Source organism: Acinonyx jubatus, chromosome F2 (assembly GCF_027475565.1).
Source record: "Acinonyx jubatus isolate Ajub_Pintada_27869175 chromosome F2, VMU_Ajub_asm_v1.0, whole genome shotgun sequence".
NCBI lineage: Eukaryota > Metazoa > Chordata > Mammalia > Carnivora > Felidae > Acinonyx > Acinonyx jubatus.
In genome coordinates this window covers 65,005,167-65,017,954 of record NC_069394.1, presented here as the reverse complement: position 1 = coordinate 65,017,954, position 12,788 = coordinate 65,005,167, and the positions used below count along the sequence as shown (strand labels likewise).

The window sequence follows — 12,788 nt, the reverse complement described above, 5'->3', positions numbered from 1 at the left end:
TCCATGCTCATGGGTTAGAAGAATTAATATTATTAAAATGTCTGTGCTACCCACCATAGTCTACAGATTCAGTGCAATTCCAGCAGAATACCAATAGAAGTTTTTACAAAACCAGAAAAAAATAATACTAAAATTTGTATTGAACGACACAAAAGACAGTGAATAGCCAGAGTAATTTTGAGAAAGGAAAACAATACTGGAGGTATCACAATTCCAAATTTCAAGATAGTATCACAGGGCTACAGTCAGTAACCAGAACAGTATGGTACTGGCACAAAAATAGATACATAGATCAATGGAACTGAATAGGGAGCCCAGAAATAAACCCACACTTACATAGTTAATTAATCTATGACAACTGAGGAAAGAACATACAATGGGGAAAAGACAGCCTCTTTAATAAATGGTGCTAGGAAAACTGAACATCTACGTGTAATAGAATGAAACTGGACCACTTTCTTACATCGTACACAAAAATAAACTTGAAATGGGTTAAAGACTTAAATGTGAGACCAGAAACTAAAAAAAAAGTCCTAGAAGAGAACACAGGCAGTAATTTCTCTGACATCAGCTGTAGCAACATCTTTGTAGAAATGTCTCCTAAGGCAAGGGAAACAAAAGCAAAAATAACCTTTTGGAACTACACTAAACTAAACTAAACTAAACTAAACTAAAATTCCTTCCACAGCAGAGGTAATCATCAACAAAATGAAAAGGCATCCTAGTGAACGGGAGAAGATATTTGCAAGTGATATATCTGATAAAGGGTTAATATCCAAAATATATAAAGAACTTATACAACTCAACACCAAAAAAAAAAAAAAAAAAAATCCAATTAAAAATGGGCAGCAAACCTGAATAGATATTTTTTCCAAAGAAGACCTACAGATGACCAACAGATACATGAAAAGATGCTCAGCATCACTAATCATCAGGGAAATGCAAATCAAAAACACAATGACATATCACCTTCTACTTGTCAGAATGGTTAGAATAAAAAAAAAGACAAATAACAAGTGGTGGTGAGGATATCGAGAAAAAGGAATTCGTGTATTATTGATGAGAATGCAAATTGGACAGCTACTGTGGAAAACAGTATGTAGGTTCCTCAAGAAATTAAAAATAGAAATGATCCAATAATTCTACTGGGTATTTACCCAAAGAAAATGAAAACACTAATTTAAAAAGATATATGTACTCCTATGTTTATTGCAGTATTATTTATAATAGCCAAGATATGGAAGCAACCTAAGTGTCCCCTCAATTGACAAATGAATAATGAAGAAGTGGTATTTATAGACAATAATGTGTGTGTAATACACAACCACGAAAAGGATGAGATTGTGTCATTTGCAACAACATGGGTGGACCTAGATGTTATTACACTTAAGTGAAATCAGAGAAAGATGACTACTGTATGATTTCACTTGGATGTGGAATCTGAAAAACAAATTAATAAATATGTGGAGTCAGACTTATAAATACAGAGAACAAAGTGATGGTTGCCAGAGGGGAACAGAGTGGGAGGATGGGCAAAATGGATGAAGGGGTGTGGAAGATACAGGCTTTCAGATATGGAATGAATAAGTCATGAGAATAAAAGGCACATCATAGGGAATATAGTCAGTGATACTATAATAACATTATATGATTACAGATGGTAGCTGCAGTAGTGGTGAACGTAGCATAATGTATAGACTTGTTGAATCAAGTTTGTACACCTGGAACCAATGTAACATTGTGTGTCAACTATAGCCTAAAAAAAAAAAATCACCTCTAAGTCCAAAAAATTAAATGCAGTAATAATGATCTTCTGTGGATATAAATGTTTGCACAACTTGATTTGCACATGATACCTGGGTGAGAGGTTTATATTTTTTTCTGTAGAACTGAGGTAGAATTTGAGCAGGGTACCAGTGTGATTAGTGTTGTGTTTTAAGACAGTTAATCTTACATAAATAAGCTGCATTTATTGGAGCAGAGGGAGGGGAATGGAGAAACTAATTAGGAGGTTATTGCTGCAGTCTAGGTGAAATGTAGATAGGTTGGATCCAAGGTTAATTGTGGTGAGAATAGAAAGAGGATCTGAATATGAAGTGAATAAGAGAATGAGCAGTCAAAGTTATAGCAGGTTTTGAGGTTCAATGATCAGGCCATTAACAGAAAACAAAGAAGGGCAATTGCTTTTGAAGTGTTCATTTTGGACATACTTGTTAAATTTAAGGGGCTTGTGGGAGTTATTAGTGGCAATTATTATCTCAATTATTAGAAAAATGGGGATGGAGATTATTAGAGTATTCTCTTATTTAAGGTTTTTGAGGTATAGAGGTTTGGGAAAGAGTAATGTATCTTGTGATTGACATATAGTAAATATTCATAAATTGTGAAATTAATTGAAGAGGTAATGATACATGATTTTACCTTTTATATTTTCTGCACATGCAATACTCTTTGATATAATTAAAAATTATATTTATATTATTTAAAATTCGAGTTTCTAGTTGCAAATGTTGCTTAAGAGTTAAGACCAGTTTGTGAGATGCTCTGACAGCACAGACTCTCTCTCTCTGCCCCTCTCCTGCTTGTGTGCATGCGCCTTCTCTCTCTCTCTCTAAATAAGTAAATAAATCATCTTAAAAAAAGAGGGCCAATTCCCCCCCCCCTTTTTTAAGTTTATTTATTTATTTTGAGAGCGAGCACAAGTGTGAGCGGGGGGAGGGGCAGAAAGAGAGGGGGAGAGAGAATCTCTCTCAATCTCAATGTGAGCTGAAACACAAGTTGGATTCTTAACCAACTGAGCCACTCAGATACCACTAGACAGTTTTTTTTCTTACCACTTTCTAGGAGGTGAAGATCGAGAACTTATTCAAAGAAGGAAGGAGAAATACAGACTAGAACTACTAGAACAAATGGCCGAACAACAGAAGAACAAGAGACGGTAATGAAAGATTTGCATTTAAAAAAGATGTTTTGAATTTAAAATGCATTTGTGTAAAATGACATGGTGATAAACAATTACATAGTAAAATAATGGAATATTTTTCCTAAGATGATTATGTATCTGTAAATCACTTCCATTTCAGCCTCTGCAATGTACATCAATCTGCCAGGGTGGTAGAACAAATACTATGGGAGTGTTCATTTACTGTGTCATATAGGTAGCAAATGAGACGATGTGTATATCCTATAGTAGGCCTTGTAGATACCTTTATTAATTTCTTCAGTTTTTGATTTTGGGTAGCATTTAGTGTAATCTACATGCCCACTATGTTATCTCATATGTAGTAACAAATATGAAATGGAAGTATTTTGTCTTATATAATGTGAAATGATTAGCATACCCATAAATGCAATATAAAAATAATCATGATAAATTGATATTTATATTGTATACAAGTCCTAGTGTTTGCAATCTTTCTTGTAGAAATACCTGTGAAATACTAATTATAGTTTACAAGTAGGATTAGATATCTTGGTTCTGGAGAATTTTGAGACCTACCATCTTTTAGTTTTGCCTTTTTCCCTCTATCTTAGAGAAAGCCAATATCTCCTGTCTTACATTAATAATTTTTTAGCATCAGTTTCTTAAAAACTCTTATTAGAAGCTTATTAGAAAGTATGGTATTAATTTTTAAATTTTTACCCTTCCTTTTGCCAACAAAATATACATGTATCCTAAATGTCTTTGTTTCATGAAGTGAAGATTTTGTTTTACTTCTGTACTTTATTCTGTGTGAATTGCTGAGGCTTCTAAGTACTTGAGGCACTTACTGTAAGTCAGTTTACAGGTGAATTTGCACTAAATCAAAAATTGAGTTTTCAGAATTATTTAAGGCTTTATTATCAGTAAATAGAATTATTTGTACTTGAAGATGTTATTGCATGGACTTTGTGCTAAAATTTGCCTTAGTAATGATTTTGATTATGTTTACTTTAACTGTTTAATATATAGAATTTTAATTTTGTTCAGAGAAAAAGATATGGAACTCAGGGTTGCAGCTTCTGGAGCACGAGACCCTGAGAAATCGGTAAGGGTTCCTGGAATCTTTTAATGTTTGCTCTTTGATTTAAATAAGCCTCAAAGGTGGTGGCAGGTGGAGATAGAAGATATTGGGGGAAATATAAGCGTAGACCAATTTGAATAGTAATAAATTCAATTCTCATAAAATTTAAGTTCTAACTCTTGTTTATTTCTCTAAGATAATTTTTCCTTTTTCATATGTGCATCATTTTTTTAGTTTGTTTTTAAATTAGTTCTTTCTACTTGGTTCAAATGCACTATTGCAGGAAAAGTTATCTCAATTCAATCTACAATAGACATTAATATTTTTCTTGAGTTTTTCTTGTATAGGAATGATTTCCCAAGAAACTGAAACCTTTGATTCTAGTGTTTAAGCATTTTAGTAATTTTTATTTAATGTAGGACTAGAGAGATAATAATCTTGTTTTTACTTTAATTTTGCAATTCTCATTAAATGGAATGAATTACATCATTGCAGTTAAGTGGGGAGGAGGTAATATTTTATTGCTCTTCTCAAATTGTGCTTTTTCTGTAGCGGGATCTGTAGAATGTTTTTGCTAACACAAGTTTTTGTCTACCTTTGATGACTAAGAAACTTTAATTTCATTAAAAAGTTCATTCCTGCAAAGAATACAGCAACTTAAAATTATTCAAATATGGGCAGCTTTTGATACACTTTTACTTGTGCTGAGTATATATCCTGTGGGTTGCCCATTTAAAGAAGTGTAATACTGGACCAGTATCACTCCCAGGGTGCTTGACTGCTCATAGAATAAAACTTTTAGATTAATTTGAGAAATGATTCCTGAGGAATTAAACATGTTGGGGAAAAAAAGGATAATTCCAAAGCTAAATACATTTTCTTCTATTAATGGATACCTTGGAAATAATTTATATAATCAAAAACTTTCTTTTAATATCTTGAACTTTTTAATGTAATATGGTAGTATGTTATTAAACATTTGACTTTAGTTACATTAGTATTTGATGGGCATTCCTATTTATATTTAAATGAAACAACCTTTAGAATGTCAAGTGGCTTTATGAGGGTAGATAAACACATTAGACATAATAGACCAATACTTTTGGGTTTACTTTTGATGTCAAATTTTAGAAGAGGATACATAAATGATGTTCTGAAGTGGGGGTTAGCAAACTATAGCCTTGGCCAAATCTAGTTGCTTCTTAGTTTTGTAAATAAAGTTGTATTGTATGGCTGCACACCCTCACTCATTGTTTTACATTTTATTTTGGGCTACTTTAGCATTTGAAGAAACCACATGCCCTGCAAAGCCTGATCAACTTACTCTCTGGCTCTTTACAGAAAACCTTGGCTAATCATTCTAGAGAACACTTAATGTCAGAAATGTCAATTGGATAGAGAAACAGCACAATGTTGTATAATAAGAATTTTACATTCAGCATTAATATCTGCCTCTAATCTTTGCTTGATTATTTATTAATGGTGAGACATCAGGTGATTCATGTACTTCCATGTGGGGGCTTCAATTTCAAATGGGAGCTTCAGTTACCCCATTTATAAAATGAGGATTGGATCTTCAAGGCCTTTTATTGCTGTAAAATTCTTTTATTCTGTGACAGTCTGATATAGAGGGTCTTTTGAGGTCCCTTCCACCTTTAAATTTCTACCTTTAAATTTATGATTTTATGTAACAAACAGACTTTTTTCTTTATTTTAGCCTGATAGACTAAAGCAGTTTAGTGTGGCACCAAGACACTTTGAAGAGAAGATACCACCTGAAAGACCCAGAGTAGCTTTCCAGACACCTCTCCCTCCCTTACCTGCCCCATCTGCCCCACCCATCCCATCAGTTCACTCCATCCCATCTCAAAATGAAGACTTGCACAATGGACCCAGCTGCACCCTTGGTGAAATGGTGACTCCCAGGTGCTTGTTTAAAATGTTTTGTGTTTGGGAATTAGGTAAGGTATCATTATATTTCATGTTGAGAAGGATTTGCTGAAGTGAATACAGTTATCCTTCAGAGATTTTTGTACAAATAACAGCTTCTGTCAAAGAATTTCTCTTGAGATTTGTTTGCATTGTTGGTCTTTTATTATAAAACAAGGGAAATCCTTACAACATTCTTTTATTGTTTAAAGATGCTTAGTATTTTTAGAATGAGTAACTACATTTGGTATATAGCTTTAGGTTACATTTTAGAATATCTATTTTTTAAAAACTTTTAACATACAAAAGCTATGTATTTTCTTAAATTTTGTAATTTCCACTTGGCAAACAGTGAATACTTTCAGTTTAAGCAAAACAAAGTTTCTAATGTGACTTTTTTGTATATATTACTTTATTTCAGCTTGTGTTTCCTTCAACTCTTTCTCTGTGATTGCTTACAGGCTATGCAAATCAAATTCCTGAAATAAAAGGTGTTGAGGTTATAAAACCTGTAACTTAGGTATTAGGATAAGGATTTGATTTTTATAGGTAAAAAGCATTAAGCCATACTAAGGCTGTACATAAAGAAAATTGTCTTGTTAACATTCAAATTTTCTGGGCTGTGCTTTCTTTCCTTAGTAGGAGTTGAGCTTATTTTTTGCTTACTATTAATGTCTTATAGAAGTGTGTTTAATCAGGTGTTTTTCTTTTTTAACATTGATATTTTTCTGTGCTGTACTTTCCTCCGGTAGGACTTGGTCTTATCTTTTGTTTAGTACGAACAAATTGTAGCGTGATGTGTATTCTGTTTATCGTCCTTTGTTTCTTTCATCTAATGGCTTCTTGACTCAAAAGACTAGGAGGGAGTGAAATGACAGAGCATGGTATGATGGTCTTAGCATTGGCTTAGGGATTAAAATGGTTAGCTCCACTGTCTGGATTTTGGGAAAACCACACCTTTATTAAACTTTAGTTTTCTCATTTTTAAAAGTGAAATAGTAGTTAGTTTTTCTTACCTATAGTTACAGGGTTGTTGTAAGGATCAAATTTTATATAAATCTCTATATAAATTTAAGATTTAATGATGTTGACAGTTTCCTTTCATAGCGGTTTCTTAACTACTTTGTTGACGTATCTATGCAGTGAGGATAATAAGGTTAGACACACTGAGTGACCAGTAAGTGTGAAAAATATTCATGACTGGAGAGAACTTTAATGACTTCTTAGCTCTTCAGAATTATTTTGAAGTATACAACAAGGGATAACCTGTTAAGATACACTCAAAAGTAAAACATTCTAGGATGCCCCCTTTTCCCTTTCTGGTCATCTAAATGAATTTGCCTTTTCCAATTTGCCTTTTCCAATATTGGAAAATATTGCCTTGGTGGAAATAGATAGTTGCTAATCAGCAATGAAGTGCTAAGGTAGAGGTTTTTAAAACATTTTAACTTCATGAAATAGAAAACATTATGCCAAGACTTTACTGTTGATATATAAGTTGTTTTTGTTTACATTATGGTTGACTTCCTTTGAAAGAACAATTAAGTTATTTTACAATTAGAAAAATACACCTTTTACCTGCCAGTCAAATGGAACCATTTATAATCCTGTTTATACCTCTTTGCTTTTTCTTCCTGCACTGTCCTCTGTGTTACTCCAGCAACATGGCTGAAGCATTCTCTTTTCTAGAAAGCCTTACTTATTCTTTCCTCCTTACCCCTATTTGATTTAAATGTCCCTGTTCCATGTTCCTACAGCACCTCATGTCTATTTGTATTGTTTCACTTCCATGGTGTGCTTTAATTGTCTGTTTATTTTTGTGTTATTCCTGAGGGACAGGGACCATATTTGTTCAATACTTGCATATACTGACTAATTAGATGTTAATTGATTATTATTCAAAGTTTTTGTCATATAAGTATTGCGCCTTAGATTCTGAAATTTGGTAGTGTATTTTTTGCTTTTTGAATCCTTATTTTTGATGAGATTAAAGCAAGATGGTGGCTTTTCTAAAGCAGCAGTTACATTTTCAATAACATTTTTGCAAAAGAATTATGCCTTGATTTAAAAAACATTGCAGTGAAATATGAGAAAATTTTTCCAATTTTCTTTTGATACAGGATTGCACCTCTGCCTCCTCCTCCCCTGCTACCACCTTTGGCTGCTAATTATCGGACTCCTTATGATGATGTGTACTATTTTTATGGGGCCAGGAATACTTTGGATCCCAGTCTTGCTTATTGTAAGTTATCTATAGGGTAAACATGTTTTCCTAGTGGTTCAGTCAGGAAAATTATTTTTTTTTGTAAGCAAAAATAAATAAGTTGGAAAAGCACAGCTTTACTTAATTCAAATATTACATGTTTATTGACTTAAAAATGTCCTATTTTAAAACTCAACTATATTGCTTAGTTATTTCTTTTTTGTTTAGCTTTAAGAAATAACTATTTTGTGGTTTCTTGCAATGCTCTTTGCTCACTCCTAACTGAGAAGGAAATACGGAATTTTTTCCTTAGGTGACATTTTTAGTATGTGACTTTTTCTTTATGGATAAAGTGTTAATACACGGGTTCTCTGAAATAAATGTGTTTGTTTTCTTTTAAGATGGTCCGGGAATGATGGGAGGACAGCCTGCAGCTTATGTTAGTGCTCCTGTCACCCAACAGCCAGCACAGCCTATTATGTAAGTTGTTAAAATAATAATTTCTTTCAAAATTAATTTTTCTTCCATAGAACCTGTATTAATCATTTTTTCTCTTCAGAACAGATGTAACTTTAACTGTCAATTATTGTGTAACCTGCACGTTCAAAATATTGCTTTTAGTCTGTGTTCATGGAAAGTACATTTAAAACATAAAGAGTAATCTCACTTTCATGTTAGAAAAGTCATTCATACATATTATTGATAAATAAAAATATAAATAGGCATATGCAAAAATTGAAATCACCTAAATCCCACTCATCTAGTGATAGATGTATCTAAATAAGCATTCAGGAAGTCCTTTTATGTACTTGTATAAACATACACACAACATACACCAAAATTATGTTATACACTATAATTATTATTCTGTAACCTGCTTTTAAATTAACAGTATGTCATAAATATCTTTTGCATGTTAGTATACTTTGTAGCATCATTATTTAAAATTAAACTATTTATTTTGAGATAATTATGGATTCCCATGATGGAATTGTAAGAAATAATATAGAGACATCTTGTATACCCTTTGCCCAGTGTCTTCTAACGCTAAGATCTTATAAAACTATGGTATAGTAGCACAGCCCAGATATATGACATTGGGTACTGTCACGATACAGAACACTTCCATCTTCACAAAGATTCATTATGATTACCTTTTATATTATAGCCACTTGTAGTTCTTTCCTGCTCCTACTCCTTCCATAGGCACTAGGAACAACTAATCTGGTTTCCATTTGTTTTTAATACTGTTAAAAAATGCTGTATAACTCTCAACAATAGCCAAATTGTGGAAAGAGCCTAAATGTCCATCAACTGATGAATGGATAAAGAAATTGTGGTTTATATACACAATGGAGTACTACGTGGCAGTGAGAAAGAATGAAATATGGCCCTTTGTAGCAACGTGGATGGAACTGGAGAGTGTGATGCTAAGTAAAATAAGCCATACAGAGAAAGACAGATACCATATGGTTTCACTCTTATGTGGATCCTGAGAAACTTAACAGAAACCCATGGGGTAGGGGAAGGAAAAAAAAAAAAAAGAGGTTAGAGTGGGAGAGAGCCAAAGTGTAAGAGACTCTTAAAAACTGAGAACAAACTGAGGGTTGATGGGGGGTGGGAGGGAGGGAGGGTGGGTGATGGGTATTGAGGAGGGCACTTTTTGGGATGAGCACTGGGTGTTGTATGGAAACCAATTTGACAATAAATTTCATATATTGAAAAAAATAAAAAAATATATATATATTTTAAATGCTGTATAAATGGAATCACATGTGTAACCTTTTCGGGTTGACTTTTTATTTTTATTTTTATTTTTATTTTTATTCATTTTTTGAGAGTGTGTGTGCATGCAAGCGGGTTGGGGCAAAGGGAGAGGAAGAGAATCTTTTTTTTTTTTTTTGGTGGGGAGAGAGAGAATCTTAAGCAGGCTACATGCCCATTGTGGAGCCAGATGGATGTGGGACTCCATCTCATGACCCTGAGATCATGACCTGAGCCAAAACTGAGAGTCAGACACTTAGCTGACTAGCCACCCATGTGCCCCAGGGTTGACCTTTTAAAATCAGCATAATTCTCTAGATATTCATCCAGATTGTTGCGTGTATAAATTGTTCTTATTGCTGAGTAACATTTCATGGTAAGGATGTACAACAGTTTGTTTAACCCTTTCATCGTTGAAGGACATCTAAGTTAGTATGAATAGAGCTACTATAAATATTTGTGTATACGTTTTGTGTGAGTGTAGTCTTCAGTTCTTTAAGATAATTGGTCAGGAATGTTGTTGTTGGGTTATATGGTAGTTACAACTTCAGTTTTATAAGAAATTGCCAAACTGTTTTCATGGAGACTGTATTACTGTCGCGGCCGGTGCGACAAACACCGAGGTCAGGGTCCTGAGGGTAGGGGAATGCAAGAAAAAAAGAGAGAAGAGAAAGTTTGGGAACAGGAGGGTCCCCTGGGCTGATGGCCCAAGTGACGGCTTTATTGTTGCTATACACAATCTTTTATAACCAGACTCTTATGGGTTAGGTCATTCTAAGAATAAACAGGTTTCACATAATTGCTGCCCACCAAAACATTTAGTTCTGTGTTTCTTGTGCATTTTCTAGACAGGTCACAAGACTTTGTTGATAAGATTGCTAGCAAAACACAATTCCCATGTTTGTTTCTATCTGACTCGGGGTAGAAAAAGGGAGGTAGCATTACTGCCAACACCTGCAGACCACAGTCTTCAGGAATTAACTTTCTCAGCCTTGACAAGGCTTTCGTATGCCCTTGAAAATGGGGGAATGGGAGGGGGAACCACCGGGTTGGCTTGAGTCAACAGGGAACGTTGCTCGACCCGGTCTCAGCCTGGCGCCGGGGCCCGGCCTTCCACATGAATGGGAGGGGGAACCACCGGGTTGGCTTGAGTCAATGGGGAACATTGCTTGACCCGGTCTCAGCCTGGCACCGGGGCCCGGCCCCCCACATATTACCATTTTTACATTTGTATTGGCAGTTTATTCAGAATCTGGTTTCTGTATGTCTTTACCAGCACTTGGTGTTGTGACCTTTGTTTATGCTACTTTGGTAAGTGTGTAATGATATATCATTGGAGATACACACACACACACACACACACACACACACACACATACATATATATATATAATTTACATCCAAGTTAGCACATGGTGCAACAATGATTTTAGGAGTAGATTCCTTAAGCCCCTTACTCATTTAGCCCATCCCCTGCTCCCACAACCCCTCCAGCAACCCTCTGTTCTCTATATTTAAGAGTCTCTTCTGTTTTGTCCCCCTCCCTGTTTTTATATTTTTTTTGTTTCCCTTCCCTTATGTTTATCTGTTTTTTATCTTAGAGCCCTCATATGAGTGAAGTCATAAGATTTTGTCTTTCTCCAACTGACTAATTTCATTTAGCATAATACCCTCTAGTTCCATCCATGTAGTTGCAAATGGTAAGATTTCATTCTTTTTGATTTCCAAGTAATACTCCATTGTATGTATGCATGTATGTATGGATGTATGTATGTGTATGTGTATATATATATATATGTATGTACACATCTTTTTTTTTTTTTTAACATTTATTTATTTTTGAGAGACAGAGACAGAGCATGAGCAGGGGATAGGGAGAGAGAAGGAGACACAGAATTGGAAGCAGGCTCCAGGCTCTGAGCTGTTTGTTAGCACAGAGCCCGATGCACGGCTTGAACTCATGAACTGTGAGACCATGACCTGAGCTGAAATCGGAGGCTCAACCGACTGAGCCACCCAGGCACCCCTATACCACATCTTCTTTATCCATTCATCCATCAATGGACATTTGAGCTCTTTCCATCCTTTGGCTATTGTTGATAGTGCTGCTATAAACATTGGGGTGCATGTGTCCTTTTGAAACAGCATGCTTGTATCCCTTGGATAAATACCTAGTAGTGCAATTGCTGGGTCGTAGGGTAGTTCTATTTTTAATTTTTTGAGGAACCTCCATACTGTTTTCCAGAGTGGCCACACCAGTTTGTCTTCCCACCAGCAGTGCAAATGAGATCCTCTTTTTCCGCATCCTCGCCAACATCTGTTGCCTGAGTTGTTAGCCATTCTGACAGGTGTGAGGTGGTATCTCATTGTGGTTTTGATTTGTATTTCCCTGATGATGAATGATGTTGAGCATTTTTTCATGTATCGGTTGGCCATCTGGTTGTCTTCTTTGGGGAAGTGTCTATTCATGTCTTTTGCCCATTTCTTCACTGGATTATTTGTTTTTTGGGTGTTGAGTTTGATAAGTTCTCTATAGATTTTGGATACTAACCCTTTATCTGATATGTTGTTTGCAAATATCTTCTCCCATTTTGTCGGTTGCCTTTTAGTTTTGCTGATGGTTTCCTTCACTGTGCAGAAGTTTTTTATTTTGATGAGGTCCAATAGTTCATTTTTGCTTTTGTTTCCCTTGTCTCCAGAGACGTGTTGAGTAAGAAGTTGCTGCAGCTGAGGTCAAAGAGGTTTTTGCCTGCTTTCTCTCGAGGATTTTTATGACTTCCTGTCTTTTGTTTAGGTCTTTCATTCATTTTGAGTTTATTTTTGTGTATGGGTAAGAAAGTGGTCCAGGTTCATTTTTCTGCATGTCACTGTCCAGTTTTCCCAGCACC

At 34.9% G+C, this 12,788-nt stretch overlaps 1 protein-coding gene across 11 annotated transcripts in view; it reads left to right on the top strand.

The window, feature by feature from the left end:
* The window catches only part of CSPP1 (centrosome and spindle pole associated protein 1), a 158,689-nt gene that overhangs the window by 69,480 nt on the left and 76,421 nt on the right, over positions 1–12,788 (top strand). For 9 of the 11 annotated variants that reach the window (XR_003415110.2, XR_003415112.2, XM_053208620.1 and 6 more), the window contains 5 exons: positions 2,845–2,938; positions 3,971–4,028; positions 5,722–5,930; positions 8,054–8,175; positions 8,538–8,616. Coding sequence is in view for 9 of the 11 variants with exons in the window: in XM_053208620.1 (XP_053064595.1) it covers positions 2,845–2,938; positions 3,971–4,028; positions 5,722–5,930; positions 8,054–8,175; positions 8,538–8,616 (562 nt within the window). In the remaining 2 variants the exon portion in view is untranslated. The remainder of the gene's footprint in view (positions 1–2,844; positions 2,939–3,970; positions 4,029–5,721; positions 5,931–8,053; positions 8,176–8,537; positions 8,617–12,788) is intronic. The other 2 variants (XM_027042785.2, XM_027042786.2) reach the window with 1 other exon arrangement.